We start from the raw sequence: 16,279 nt of genomic DNA on the forward strand, positions 1-16,279 counted from the left end.
ACTCTTGGTTTTAAGAACCATGTGAAAAGTCACAGTCTTGGTTACCTACTGAAAGCTCAAAAATAACAAAATCAGCATGAATTCCCCTGGTATAAGAGTTCCATAGCTAAGGTGCTGCAACAGAAAAAAAAAACCCTGTCATCAATGCACCTTCTTGAAATGAAGTATGTTCACCAATTTATCTTTTTGAAATGATAGGACATGAAACAGGACCTCCACTGAAAATGTCAAATTCTAGATATACTCAAGTGGGAAAAGATAATATTTCAGATATTCTGGTCCAAATCATTTAGAGTAATAATAGACAAATAAGCAGCCCCCAGGGAGAGGGGTCAACTTTCTCCTTATGTCACAAAATGATCTCTAGGTGGTATGAAGGGCTTTACACTGGAGCCCCCTCAATGCTCTATGGCAGGTGTTCTCACACTTTTTAAGTGGAGGGCCGGTTCATGGTCTCTCAGATGTTGAGGGGCCAAATTATCATTTGGAAAAAAAATGAACAAAGCCTATGCACACTACACATGCCTTATTTGTAGTGCAACCCCCCCCCCCCAACAACATTTATTTATTTATTTACTACATTTATCTCTCACCCCGAAGGGGACTCAGAGCGGCTTACAAGTTTTATGTACATACAATATATTATATTAATTAGCAGAGCACAATTTCAGCATTATATATTACTATATTGTACTACACCAATATACTACAATATTATTAATAATATTACATGTAATATATAATATATAATTAATATTATATTATACAATATTATTACGTTGTATTATTATTATTATTATTATTATTATTATTATTATTATTATTATTATTATTAGCCTCCCTGACTCCCCTATTGGGTGAGAAGGGCAGGATAGAAATACTGTAATAAATAAATAAATATTATATTGTATTTCATTATAATATTATTATCAATATTATATGTATACACAATATATTATTACTATAGCACAATATTAGTAAATGAAAGAACAATACAATATTTAAAAATAAAAATAATTTTAACCAACATAAACCTATCAGGATTTCCATGGGAAGTGTGGGCCTGCTTCTGGCCAATGAGATAGTCAAGTTAAGTAGGATTGTTGTTGTGTGCCTTCAAGTCACTTCAGACTTTGGGCAAGCCTAAGTCTAAAACTGAGAGCGGGGGCCAAGTAAATGACCTTGGAGGGCCGCATCCGGCCCCCGGGCCTTAGTTTGGGGACCCCTGCTCTATGGGCTGTGTCAATTGAAAGAACTTGTTTTTATCTGCAGCTATGACTGCATTTTATGAATTTTAATGTTTTACATTGTAATTATGTTTGTGTGTGATTGTAATTCTGTGGTTTTATTGTTTTAGATGTATGTATTGTCTATATGCGGCACTGTGCTGTATTTTGTTAGCCGTCCCAAATCCCTTCGGGAAGATGGCAATGGGGTAGAAATAAATACTTATTATTGTTGTTGTTGTTGTTGTTGTTCCAAATGTCCCTGGGAGGCCAAATGTCCCTGGGAGGCCAAGGGGAAAGACCTTGACTTTAAAACTGAGGATAAGTAGTGGACCTCTGTATGGAATATTTCACCACTCAAATCCATTTCTGCTTAAGTGAAAACATACCATCTTAAGGTCATTTTTCATTGGTGTAGTATCCCATTGACATGCAGTTGCACAGATAAGCAAGTATCAGCCAAATCTTAGATGAACATCATGGGGAACACTTTCTTCCACATGTGGTAATATTGAGTATTTTGGTTAAAGACTTTCGGATAACAGTTTTTACAGAAATAGGGATGAAAACTAAATACAAACATTGCTACTCTGCTATCAATGAGGGTGCTTCTACTGTTTGTAGGTGATAAAGATTTTTTCCTCGAGGCCAATGATTGCATAACTGCTAATTTCATAATTCCTTTATAAGAAACTAGCTGTGCCTGGCCATGCATTGCTGTGGCTTATGGGAATTTGTTGGTCAGGTGGAATAGCACTGAATAGCCTTGCAGCCTCAAAGCCTGGCTATTTTCTTCTTATGGGAATCCTTGTTTGGTGAGCTGAAATACAATGGAATAGGCATGCTGCTTGGAAGCCTGGGTATTTGCGTTCTAGGGGAATGGTTCCTTGGGCAGCTAGAATTGCAAGCAATAGCCTCGCTGCTTCAAAGCCTGGCTGCTTACTACCTAGGGGAATCTTTGGCTGGTCAGCTTCAATAGTACAGAGTGGTATTGCTGCTTCAAAGCCTGGTAACCTTCTACCAAGGTTAATCCTTTGTTGGTCTGGTTGAATTGCACTGAATAGCCTTGCAGCTTCAATGCCTGGCTGTGTTATACCTAGGGGAATCCTTGTTTGGCGAGCTGGACTAGCACTCTCAATCAAAGAACTGCTTTGAAGCCTGGCTACTTTCTTTGTATGGGAATCCTTGTTCGACCAGCTTGAATTACACGGAATATTCTTGCAGCTTAAAAGCCTGGCTGCTTTGTACATAGGGCATCCTTGCTAGGCCTGGTTAAATGGGACAGAGTAGCCTCATGGCCTCAAAGCCTGGGAGCTTTCTATCTAGGGGAAATCTTGGTTGGCCAGGTTGAATAGCACTGAATAGCCTTGCTGCTTGCAAACTTGGCATCTTTCTAACTTGTGGAATCCTTGGTTGGCCAGGTTGAGTAGCAAGTATGAATGTTGCAATTAGTCAACTTGATTAGCACTTAATGGACTTGCAGCTTCAAAGCCTGGCTATTTCCTGCCTAGGGGAATATTTTATTGGAAGGTGTTAGCTGGCCCTGATTGTTTCCTTTTTGAAATTTCCAATTTCCCTGTTTTCAGAGTGTTGCTCTTTATTTACTGTCCTGATTTTAGATTTTAGAGATTATATTGTTCTGTATTATTCTACAATTATTATATATGATAGTTATAATCTTATATTATCTGCTTAGAACTGGATTATTTGAGGCCCCTTCTACACAACTGTATAAAATCCACACTGAACTGGCAGTGTGGACTCAAGTGAATCCAGTTCAAAGCAGATACTGTGGATTATGTGCCTTGGCATTCTGGGTTATATAGCTGTGTGGAAGGGCTTTGAGTCTACACTGCTATATAATCCAGATAATCAGTATTTTATAGGCAGTGTGGATGAGGCCTAAGTGCACTCTTCCTGTGGCCTGGGTGCCATTTGGCTGAGGAAGTTGCTAGGACGCAAAGGGGGCCTAAAGGCAGTGTGGGGGGGGGGGGGCTAAAGGCAGCAGGGATTACCTTTCTGACTGGGAGTTAGAGAGAGAAAAGCTCTTCCTCATCTGTAATTTGGACTATTTTTCTAGTTTTTTTATTGAATCACATAGATTGGATGTCTATGTCTTTTGTGGTAAAATTTGGTGTGCTTTGGTTCAGTGGTTTTGTTGTTTACTCTATAGTAAAACTACACATTACATTAGAAAGATAGATAGATAGATAGATAGATAGATAGATAGATGGGTACAATGTTTTTTCCTCTCATTGTCTTCAGTTGAGACTTAGATCTGTTTTGCACCTAGTAGAATTGAAAACAATTATAACTGCTTAACCAACACTCGTGGTAAACTGGGACTATGGAAGACCAAGATTTAATTCCCCATCCAGCTGCAGAAACTCACTGGGTAACTTTGGACAATCGCCATCTCTCAATCTGAGAGAAAGGCAGCAGACGTCTTCATAATAAATCTGACTAAGAAAATAATAATAATAATAATAATAATAATAATAATAATAATAACTTTATTTTTATACCCCGCCCCATCTCCCCGAAGGGACTCGGGGCGGCTTACATGGGGCCAGGCCCGATAAAACAAACAAAACAGTAACAAAGCAATAAAACAATTATCCCAGTAAAAAACATCAATATCATTAAAAACAATCATTAAAATCAACAAGCAGGATACAGTGTTAAAAACAGGAGACTAATTCAGAACCACCATAACTAATAACAGAACCACCATAAATCGGAGGTGACTTGGAAGTCACATAAAAACAACAATGAACTATCTGAAACTTCCCCACAGACTCCTTTTCACACTCTCTCACTCAACCCATTTTTATTCTGATTGACATCCAATAGTTTGACAATCTAAGAAAACGAAACACCTATTCATTGTTTTATGACAATTTGATCCTAACAAAGTTATTCCCTCCTGTCTTTTTTTGGACCCTTCTTTACTATATAAACACGTTCTCTACAATCTGTCCATATCAAAATGTCAATCCCAGGATCCGATCCAATGATCAAATTTAATCTTTCTTGCTACTAAAATGAACACTGTAACTAATGACATCACATGTTACATAAATGGATATTGTGTATTGTTAAGGGTCTTAAAGCAATATTTCCTTTGTATGTATGCTTTTTGGAAGTCCGGAAAAAAAGCTTCTGAGACCAAATGAAACATTTGCAGACGCTCTCAAAGTCAGATCACAGAACAGAAACCAGAGATTGAACATTCTGCTAAAACATTTTTTCATAAAAGATACATGAAGGTATTCATTGTAATGCTGGTCACCTATCTATATATATAAAAGGGTGATGGAATCGCGGCACCGAGCAAAGCAACAAAAGTAAAGGCCCCCCAACCTCGAAATTTGACAACACAACCCATCATCCACGCCTCTAGGTTGATACAACAAAAAATCCCATCAAGAACCTCCATGGGGCCTTAAAAACCCAGCCGTCAGCCTGGCTGGAAGGCCCCATGGTGGTTGGAGGAGGGGCCTCCATGCGGCGGGGCCTGTGACGCCCGCTGAAGAGGAGGGCTGCGAGGCCCCAAGGTTTTTTTTTTCCTGCGTTCAGGACTGCAGAGCAAAAGGTGTGTGGGGGGGGGAGCTTCCAGAAAGACGGGCCCACCATCCCCCGCCCCCACGGGCTCCTCCATGCCTCACAGGCCGGAGGGAGCCCCCCCCCCCAAAAAAAGCCGCCTCAGCCTCCCGCCAGCCGGAGGGAGGCCACGAGGCCCCAAAGGTTTTTTTTTTTTTTGGATCTTCAGCCCTGCAAAGCCAAAGGTCGGGGGCCTTCCACAAAGTCGAGCCTGGCCCCTCCCTTCCCCCACGAAGACCCACTGCGGCCTCCCGCTAGCTGGACGCAGGCTGCCAGGCCCCAAGGTTTGGGTTTTGGGGGGTTTTTTTTGGTTTGAGATGGAGGCCTGCAGAGGTGGAGGCAGGGGTGGCTGCAAGGCCGGGAAGAGCCCCCCCCCCCCGTGTCCTGAAGGCCCTAAACAGCCAGCGAGGGCCCAGGCCTGCCACATGGGCCGGGCCTGGAGAGGCAAACGGCGGCCTAAGGCCGTGAAGGCCTAGGCAGGGCCACCGGGGAGCAGAGCCTTGGCTCCTTGCACCCCCCTCCCTCCCCTTTCCCCCTCTTCAGAGGAGGGCCCTCCCTTCCCACCCTCAGCTGCCTGGGCCTCTCTCTCTCCCCCAGGGATTGGAAAGAGGGGCCGCCTGCCTGTACTCTCAGGCAACAAATATAACACCTAACATTACTGTGGTGTAATAATACAGAACAATATAATCTCTAAAATCAGGACATTAAATAAAGAACAACACTCTGAAAATGGGAATACTAGACAGGAAACAATCAGGGCCAGCTAACACCTCCCAACAAAGGATTTCCCAAGGCAGGAAGCAACAATATAATCTCTAAAATCAGGACATTACATAAAGAAAACACTCTGAAAATGGGAATTCCACAAAGGAAACAACCAGGGCCAGCTAACACCTCCCAACAAAGGATTCCCCCAGGCAGGAAGCAACCAGGCTTCCAAACAGCAAGGCTATTCAGTGCTGTTCAACCTAATCAAGCAAGATTTCCCCTTCATAGTACACCCTCAGGGTTTCAAGCCATGAGGCTACTCTGTCTCATTCAGCCTGCCCAAGAAAGGATGCCCCTATGTAGAAAGCAGTCAGTCTTTGAAACTGCGAGGCTATTCAGTGCAATTCAAATTGGTTAAAAAACCATTTTCCTACAACGCAAGTACCCAGCCTTCCAAGCAGAAAACCTATTCCATTGTATTCCAGCTCACCAAACAAGGATTCACGTAAGCAGAAAACACCCAGACTTTAAGGCTACAAGGCTATTCACTGCTATTCCACCTGGTCAACAAATGATTTCCCTTCAGTCACAGTAACGCGTGGCCAGGCACAGCTAGTATCATATATTCTTAAGAATCCCAGAATAAATGGTGTCAGAATCAGAACCTGGTGTGAGAATCAAACGTATCTTTTGTCATTTTAAATGAGCAGATTTGTAAAATCATATAATGTCTTTACCTAATAGATTACTAAATTGATACCTCCTGAGTTCATTAGTGAATGAGTGGGTTTCCATGGCTATTTTATTACTGATGATCAAGAATCATAAAACCGCACACGTCAGTGAAATTCCTCCTTACCTTTCCTTTCTCTTTATGTTCCTTTATATTCCCTGAACGCTCCTACCCCTCCCTCCAGATTTTCTTCCTTTTTCCTTTCCTGCTAGATTTTTATTATTGGTTATCATATTATTAATTAGTATCTTGTGTTTTAGCTTTTTAACATATGTAACTGAATTTCATTATCAAAATAATGTCACGAGTACATCCTTCTACTGCAGAGTATAATGCACTTGCAGAAGATAAAAGTTCCTGAAAAATATTTAAAGAGAACATTTGAGATTAAGAGGAATCATAAGAATGTTCAGTACCATAGCCCTCGTTCATGAAGATCCCATGATTTTCTCACTTGCCAGATAGAAATGCAATTGATAAATTCATTACAAGCAATTAGTGGCCAAAATCCCATTCATCCACTATGCAATATCACATGGGCACAGTTCCATCCTCCAATTACATAAGTATAACTGAGGCGGGAGGTTAAAGAACCCCAGGAAATACCATATATGGGCAGAGATGGCGACAGCTAGCGACCCGGGTGCATAAACTCACAGAAACATGTGACTTCTGGGAAATCATGTGTTTCTGAAGAAATGAAAGCTAAAGATAAACAAACAGCGCATGCGTACGCAGGCGCTCTGAATGATTTGTGAGCACGGCACAGAAAGAGTGCAGCCGGCCTGCTGGTCAGCACTGATTGGGCAGCGTCACAACTCTAAGCCAATGAATTTGCTTGTGGGTGGGCATAACCCGAACCCTGTAGTGTGTATAAATATTTTCTCAGCCCGCCACTGGGGGTTCCCCTGGAGAAGCACTTACTTTGTGCTAGGGGGAACCCTAGTGGCCATTAGCGAAATAAAACTGCTTTCTTGGAATTCCTTCAGTTGTCCGTCTCCATTCCTCCACTGCGCTCAAACAAGGACCGGAGCACAAAGGTTCCGCTACATTTTCTGGTGACCCCGACGTGATTTCCTATAAGACGGGCCAGGAGATTGGAGACGGATCCCGTTGGCGGGACGGCCTCAACTCAGCGGTGGGGGCCTGAGGCAACTACCGTGAGACGAGAAGGGGCCCCTGAATATTACAAGACCGGCTACGGTGCTTGCCTCTGATGCCAACGCCGACTGACGGTGAGAGCTGCAACATCAGCGAGGTTCCACAGAAACCGGCTAGGAGGAAAAGGATCCAGGGAAAAAAGCCCAGGGGCGAAGGTTGGTCCGACGTCTACAGAAATCTGGCAAGTATAGGGGTTTGCATGAGATATTAAGGGAACGCCAGCGCTGGGAGGGACAAAAAAAAGTTCCCAGGGAGGTAGAAAGGGGTTCTGTCTTGTGTTTCCTGACGCATGCCATTGAGTGGCCGGGTGCCCAGGCCAGGACAGTCCCCTCTATTAGGCAGGATGGGAGGGAAAAATTCAAAGAGCTCCACTCCCTTACAATGCATCTTAGATAATTTTGGCTCTTTTGCTAGCAGAGCCGTAGCAGGGAATCCAAGGGACCTGAGAGATTATAGACTGAGGAATTTGTGTCAGGGAGAATGGCCAGAGTTTGGTTTAGGTTGGCAAGTAGAAGGAACGTGGGATCTGAAACTGATCCGAACAGTGGAAGAATATTGTGCTGTGAATCATCCGAACCAGTGGGTCTATATTGCTACGTGGGAACGGGTAGTTAGAGAAGATCCAGGTTGGGTTCAACAGTGCAGGAATGGCAAATGTATGGTGGTGAAGAAGGAGGGGAAAAGGAAGGAAGTTTTCCAATCCAATGAGGAGGACTACCCAGATTTACAGTTGAGTGTACAGGCTAGACAACAGGAATTATTGCCGCCACCCTTGCCACCGCCCCCCCCACCCCAGGGAACAGCCCCCGGTGCACCTACACTAGGAACGAGACCCCCACCCTACTCTTCGGAGTCAACCGAAGCGGCCAAGAAACACTATCCTAGCCTAGAAAAATATCAGGAGGAAACAAAGGAAAAGAAGAAGTCACAACGGATGCCCAGTGATGCTTCTCCGGCACAAACTCGGAGACATGGAGCTCCGGTGTGGCCTGGTGATTCACCGACCGGACCGGCCCTCCAGATGCCCTTGAGAACGGTGCCTGTGATAAACAACAGGAATGAGATAGTTCAAGCATACCAGGTAGTGCCTTTCAGTAGTAGTGACATTTTGAATTGGAAAAATAATACTCCACCTTATAGTGAAGAACCCCAAGCTATGGCTAGGCTATTGGAAGGGATTATGGCAACCTGGCAAGATTGCAGACAATTGTTGAATATGTTGTTCACATCAGAGGAGAGAAGAGCAGTGTTGAATAATGGGGTAGCCATAGCCCAGGTTGGTGCCCCACAAGATGGTGATGCAGCCGAGTGGGGAGCACAGAGGTTTCCTGTGGAAATAGATCCCCAATGGGACACCGCAGAAGAAGGACATTTGCAGAGACTGAGAGGATTCCAGCGTATATTGGTAGAAGCGGTAAAGAGGGGCCCGCCGCGACCCGTCAACATTGTAAAAATTCAGGGAGTGGTACAGGAAAAATCTGAGTCACCAACAGCCTTTTTGGAAAGGCTGGAGGCAGCATATAGAAAGTATAGCCCATATAATTTGGAGGATGAAAACGGTAGGAGGGCGATTCAACAGTCTTTTATCAGTCAAGCGGCTCCTGACATCCGGAGAAAGATTCAAAAGCAACCAGGATTTCTAGGAAAGACTATGAATGAATTGTTGGCACTCGCAGATCAAGTTTATATGGCGAGGGACCAGGTAGAAGAAGAGAAGAAGGACAGGAAGAAGAAGCAGGAATACCAAGCATTAGTTACCATGATGGAACAAAGTGCAAGTGGACAGAGATGAAGAGGAGGATATGCCAGAGGGGGACAAGGAGGAAGAAGAGGGCCCCCTCGGAGGTTAGGTCGAGACCAATGTGCTAAATGTAAGAAGTTTGGACACTGGAAAGGTGAATGCCCAGAAGGAAGAGAAGGAAGTCAGGAAGGACCGAGAGAAAGAGGAAGGCCTGAGAGAGGAAGAAACCCAGGAAGGGGAAGAGGGCGTGGGAACTACGTACCTTTTCCTGCAAGAGAGGTGATAGCTGCAGCAGCTGTGATGGAAGAAGAATGGGAAGATATGGATGGAGGAGAGGAATGAGGAAGCCAGGCTCTTGTTTTGTTGGACCCCGGGGAGCCGATGGTCACACTTGAAATCGGGGACCAACAATTGGACTTTTTAGTGGACACAGGTGCCGAAAAATCAGTAGTAAATACAAAAATTAGTCCACCCACTCGGGAAACTACGAAAGTAATAGGGGTGTCTGGGAAGACCCAGAAGTGCCCCTTCCTTAAGGAACGCACCTGCAATCTGGCCGGACATCAGGTCAAGCATAAGATGTTATATCTCCCAGACTGCCCAGTCCCTTTATTGGGAAGGGACATTTTATCAAAATTACAAGCACAACTCCAGTTCATGAAGAATGGACAAATGGAGCTATCATTTCCCATGGAAGAGGAATGGAGACTGTTTCAAGTTAGGATTTTTACTGAAGAAATACAATGGCCATGGCATGAGACTCCTTTAGTGTGGGCAGAAGATAATCCTCCAGGATTAGCTAAATATGTTCCGCCGGTGGTGGTGGAAGTGAAAAGAGGAATGGGACCCATATGCAAGCCACAGTATCCCGTCAGTCGAGAGGCAGTGCAGGGGATCAGAAAGCATCTAGAGCGACTTCTGCAGCATGGGATATTGGTACCATGCAGTTCCCCATGGAACACGCCCCTGCTCCCAGTCAAGAAACCAGGAGGACAAGGAGAATATCGCCCAGTTCAAGATTTGCGGGCTGTAAATCAAGTCACCGTTCCCCTAACCCCGGTAGTGCCAAATCCATACATCATGATGAGTCTAGTACCAGCATTTGCCAAATGGTTTACTGTATTGGATTTAAAGGATGCATTCTTTTGCATTCGATTGGCCCCTGTATCCCAACCGATCTTTGCTTTCCAGTGGGAATCTCAGCAGTCAGGGCAAAGGACCCAGTATGTTTGGACACGCCTTCCTCAGGGGTTCCGGGACAGCCCGACCATTTTTGGTCAAGCCCTGGCCAAAGACTTACAGGATTTTGTAATACCTAAGGAAGAGGGAATTTGGCTTCAGTATGTAGATGACCTGCTTATCGCTTGCCGGACACTAGGAGGCACTAGAGAGCATACTTTGAGATTACTCAAGACATTGGAAGAAAAGGGTTACAAAGTGTCAAAGAAAAAGGCCCAGTTGTGCTGTCCCACGGTGAAATATTTGGGGTTCCATCTGACCGAAGGAAAGAAGATGTTAGGAGCTGAAAGAAAGGAAGTTGTTTGTGCCATCCCCACTCCCAGTACCCGGCGACAGGTGCGGGAATTTTTGGGATCAGCAGGATATTGTAGACAGTGGATCCCCAATTACGCCGTGTTGGCTAAGCCACTGTACCAGGCTACGAGAGGTGGAAGAGAAGATCCATTTGAGTGGACAGAAGAATGTCAACAGGCATTTAAGGCATTAAAAGAAGCATTGATGTCATCTCCAGCATTAGGACTGCCCGATTTGGAAAAACCATTCACTCTGTTCGCTGCAGAGCGGGAAGGAACAGCGGTTGGAGTATTGACCCAACCACTAGGTTCATGGCAAAGGCCGATTGCCTACTTGTCAAAGCAATTGGACACAGTGGCTCGTGGATTGCCACCTTGCCTGAGGGCTGTGGCAGCATCAGTAGATTTAATCAAAGAAGCGAATAAATTGACCCTAGGACAGCCACTGACAGTTAAGGTGCCCCATAGCGTTAAGGCACTGTTAGACATTAAGGGACCGCGCTGGCTCACAAGTGAGAGGTTAATGAAATATGAGGGATTGTTGTGTGACAACCCACTGGTGACCCTGGAGACTTGCTCCACTCTGAATCCGGCCACCTTGCTCCCGACTCCAGGAGACACCACGATCCATCAGTGTGCCCAGGTGATGGATGAGGTATTCTCCAGTCGACCGGATTTGAAGGATGTGCCACTAACTAAGGTGGACGACACTCTGTTCACAGATGGAAGCTCCTTTATGGAAAATAATCAAAGACACTCAGGTTATGCGGTTGTTCGGTGGGGGGGAGAGACGCTGGAAGCAGAGTCACTGCCCCCGGGGACTTCTGCCCAGAAGGCCGAATTGATTGCCCTGACCCGAGCGTTGGAATTGTCAAGCGGAAAGCGGGTTAACGTCTACACAGACTCAAAATATGCTTTCACTACCCTCCATGCACACGGAGCACTGTACAAGGAGCGCGGGCTCCTCACGTCTGGAGGAAAGTGCGTGAAACATGCTGGAGAGATTGTGGATCTCCTGGAGGCGGTTTGGAAGCCAAGGCAGGTGGCTGTGATGCATTGTAAAGGGCACCAACGTGGAGACGATCCCGTAGTGCAAGGAAATAGGCAGGCTGATCTGGCAGCCAAAGAGGCAGCTAGGCTGCCCTATATTGAACATCAGGTAATGGCCCTACAGGTAGAATTAACTGAACATAACATTACATATACACCAGAGGAAGAAGAATGGGCCTTAAAGGAGAAGGGTCAGTGGTCAGGGGAACTCATAGTGATGCCAGACGCCCGTGTCTACGTCCCTAAGGACTTGGCATGGCACTTAGTCCAACACATGCACCAAAACACACATTTAGGAAAAATGGCATTGGCAAATCTGCTAGGACGACAGTTGTATATCGATGGATTACATAGCCTAACGGCAGCAGCAGCCCGAAGATGCTGGACATGTATCAAAAATAACCCCAGAGAAGGACCCCTCAAGCCACCAGGAGTCCAACATGTGGGTGGGGTACCCTTTGAAGCTTTAGTCACTGACTTTACAGAAATGCCCCCATACAAAGGATACAAATATTTACTGGTGTTCGTGGACACATACACAGGATGGGTGGAGGCTTACCCTACAAGGACTGAGAAGGCTGTAGAGGTGTCAAGAGCTCTAATGAAAGATGTTATTCCTAGATTTGGCATACCCTTAGAAATTGGATCAGATAATGGCCCCGCATATATTCAACAGGCTGTGCAAGGATTATGTAGAATTTTGGGCATAAAATGGAAGTTACATTGTGCATATAGACCCCAATCTTCTGGAAAAGTGGAAAGAATGAATAGGACATTAAAGGCTCAGCTTGGGAAACTTTGCCAAGAGACAGGATTGCCGTGGACGGTGGTTTTGCCCATGGCATTATTAGGAATCAGATGTACACCACACAAACGGACAGGACTCTCCCCTTTTGAAAGACTCTATGGACGACCCCCTTTGAACTTGAAAGGAGCCTTAGAGACAGGAGCTGAGCAACACCTCATAGGAGAGAAACAGACATTGGCCCAGGTTCAGGCTTTGGGCAGACAAATGCAGCAGTTAGAAAAATACATTTCTGAATTGAACCCACCATTCCCTACCACACCTCTACATTGTTTTTCACCAGGTGACGAGGTTCTGGTCAAGGATTGGAAGATTGAGCCATTGGGACCCAAGTGGCGAGGACCCTATGTTGTGCTCCTGTCTACCCCCACTGCAGTGAAGGTGAAGGAGATTAAGCCGTGGATACATTACACCCGTGTAAAACTAGCACCTGAGGAGTGGCGGACGGAGCGAGTTCCTGGTGAGGACCTGAGACTCAGGATCATCCGGCAACTCCCTAAGGGGTCAACAAGGCCATGAAGCTGATCCCTTCGGGTGCAACGGAGCGTCGGTGGTCAAGTATGTCGCAGCATGGCCCAACAAAGGCGCTCTCCGGGAGATGGTGGCTAGACATTTTGAGAGGAAAAAGTGGGAGACAAGTTATGAGGAGGGGAGGAAAGCGCACTGTGTTTGGTATATTATTTGTGCTGAGTTTTATTCTCTCTTTTGGAAAAAGAGCACATGGGAATTGGATAAAAGAACATGCCAATTATATGTTTGAGCAGCACGGGAAAGAGGTAGCATTAATATATGAACACCCCCTCACCGTAGGAGATTTTTCATTTCTTCCCGATTTAATTGATGAACCACAGATTGTGTTGGAGGGATTGTCCAAGGCTCAGGAGGGTCCACCTACCGTGTTTTCTAGCATACCGCAAAAAATAAATAAAACTCGGTTTCGACGGTTTAGATACCACACCTCCACCAGGGGTTTGTGCTTCTGTTGTGGAGGATCGGGAATATGGAATTCTGAGTGGAAACACTGGGGAACTAGGCAGGCGTTTTTTTCCCGATTAGGCAATTACTCCCATTGTCGAGACCGGTTCTATCTACATGGACGATTTAATACATCTTATGTCTCACGATTAAATCTAACCGCAACCGAGTGGGCTAGCATGTATCCAGATTATCCTACATTTAGTGTGAATGATTCTATTGAGGGCCTAAAATCTTATATGAACATACTGCAACAATTAACCCAACTGAGCCTAGGTAAAAGCCTCTGTCCGTTATGGCAAATTAGGGATCCAAATCTATGGTTTTTCTTTGATAAATGGGCCACAAATTATCACCCCGGCAACTACCAGTGTGTCGGTGTGGGTTATTTGACATTCCCAGTTCAGGTCTTACACAAAAGGCATCAGCGCCTGAAACGGGACATTGTGCAAACAGGCCCTCTAGGACCAGAATGCTCGGATGAGGTCATTATTAACAAGGCCCTGTCAGGTTCAGAAGCCTCCCGTGTAGGAGGAGGCCTGATCACAGGCTTGTTGACCCTGGGTGCTTACCCAGGGATTGTAGCTCAAGCAAATCGTAGAAGTGTTCTAGGCCTGACTTGCCGCCTTGAAAAGTCCATAAATGCCACTGGTAAAATTTTCCGGGAAATCCAGTCTGAAGTAGAAGAAATCAGCCAGATGGCCCTACAGCATAAGTTGGCCCTTGACTACCTACTGGCGGCCAGGGGGGGGTTATGCGCCATGGTTAGAGGGCGTTGTGTAGTGAAATTTCATAACTTGAATAGTACTATTGAAGATGACATCGAGTCATTACAAAAGTTAATTTACAATAATGTCCAGGAGATAGAAGGTTGGTCTCCCTTCTCCTGGGTGACTAGCTGGTTACCCTCAATAGAATGGTTGAAGAACATATTGTTGGTAGGGATTTTAGGATTGTTCATTGTTCTCATAGTTATGTGCTGCACTCCAATAATGATGCAAATGTGTACTAGGTGTGTCACACAATCCTTACCTGAAAAAAAGATAGCCATACTCCAAGCCAAGCGGGATTGGATGGAACCATAATGCTTTGCTTCAGCTTTTGTACATGCGCTTCGCAAAAAGAAAATGGGGGAGTGAGGCGGGAGGTTAAAGAACCCCAGGAAATACCATATATGGGCAGAGATGGCGACAGCTAGCGACCCGGGTGCATAAACTCACAGAAACATGTGACTTCTGGGAAATCATGTGTTTCTGAAGAAATGAAAGCTAAAGATAAACAAACAGCGCATGCGTACGCAGGCGCTCTGAATGATTTGTGAGCACGGCACAGAAAGAGTGCAGCCGGCCTGCTGGTCAGCACTGATTGGGCAGCGTCACAACTCTAAGCCAATGAATTTGCTTGTGGGCGGGCATAACCCGAACCCTGTAGTGTGTATAAATATTTTCTCAGCCCGCCACTGGGGGTTCCCCTGGAGAAGCACTTACTTTGTGCTAGGGGGAACCCTAGTGGCCATTAGCGAAATAAAACTGCTTTCTTGGAATTCCTTCAGTTGTCCGTCTCCATTCCTCCACTGCGCTCAAACAAGGACCGGAGCACAAAGGTTCCGCTACATAACAAACATGGAAACATCCATAAATAACCACCATAGTCTTCCAACTACTGTCACTGTCTGTGTAAATGGAGCCTTATGCTCTCCTGGCTTTGAACAAGATCTCAAGCAAAAATCAAATACAGCACTAGAAAGTGGAAAAACCAGTTTTCCTTCTCCTCTACAAAGTATATTCAAACAACAAAGCAATCTAAGATTGAAGCCACCCGTACATAAACCTCTCTACAAAGAACTGAAGTACATTCAATTGAGAAACACATTTGAAGTTATTAACAACTTGATTCACTTGTAAGACTATCCAAGATCCAGGCAAAAGATTAGCAACAAGATTTTAGCTACAAACCCCCAAATATTTTAGGACTATTTATTCATCATCATCATCAACATCATCCTATTATGTACAATCAAACATGAGTCATATGTGTTTTTCATAAACTCATAAATGAAGGTGGACTGAAAACTAGACTACCCAGAAATAATTGCTTTCTAAGGTTGCTACCAAACAGAACAAAATGCAGCACCAACCAACATTTAAAATGTTAGTTCTGCACAGCAGCGCTTAAATTTTACTGAGTAATGACTGATACCACAAGTTAGCATTCTAATTTATCAGAAATGTTTTAACTATAGATGTAACTTTAGATATATTGAATGCTCCCAACTCCTAGTCTCCTAGACCTGTGTCTGACTGTAACCCACCCTCCTTATGCTCCCTCATATTCCCTGAATGCTCCTATCCTTCCACCAGATTTTCCTTTCCTTCTAGATATTATTATTATTTAGTATCTTTGTGTTTTAGCTTTTTAATATACATGTTGTCGAAGGCTTTCATGGTCGGGATCACAGGGTTATTGTATGTTTTCCAGACTGTATGGCCATGTTCCAGAAGTATTCTCTCCTGAAGTTTCGCCCACATCTATGGCAGGCATCCTCAGAGGTTGTGAGGTATGGAGAATCTAACCTAATATACCTTTTTATTTTAGCCTTTAGCCTAGATTTCAATGATTTAAATGTATTATGCTTTCATCAGACTGTACCCCACTCTCCTTATGCTGGCCTATGACTGTAATAAAGAAAGATTTGATTTGCCAATTCGCGCTACATTTTGAGGCCAGACATGGGGGCTCCTGGGG

The 16,279-nt window shown here is 44.7% G+C and overlaps 2 protein-coding genes across 2 annotated transcripts in view; one reads left to right on the plus strand and one right to left on the minus strand.

Moving 5' to 3' along the window:
• Positions 1–16,279, minus strand: part of smurf2 (SMAD specific E3 ubiquitin protein ligase 2) — a 110,358-nt gene that overhangs the window by 73,414 nt on the left and 20,665 nt on the right. The window lies entirely within an intron of this gene.
• LOC134296369 (uncharacterized) lies at positions 8,623–15,081 on the plus strand. The gene has a single exon (XM_062971142.1). It carries the CDS (start codon positions 9,554–9,556, stop codon positions 13,076–13,078), a length of 3,525 nt encoding a protein of 1,174 aa, XP_062827212.1. The 5' UTR covers positions 8,623–9,553; the 3' UTR covers positions 13,079–15,081.

Source organism: Anolis carolinensis, chromosome 2 (genome assembly GCF_035594765.1).
Source record: "Anolis carolinensis isolate JA03-04 chromosome 2, rAnoCar3.1.pri, whole genome shotgun sequence".
In the NCBI taxonomy this organism is placed as follows: Eukaryota; Metazoa; Chordata; class Lepidosauria; order Squamata; family Dactyloidae; genus Anolis; species Anolis carolinensis.

What these genes read in the sequence shown, in the direction of transcription:
- LOC134296369 (XM_062971142.1), top strand. Translation starts at nt 9,554, where the DNA reads ATGGTCACACTTGAAATCGGGGACCAACAATTGGACTTTTTAGTGGAC.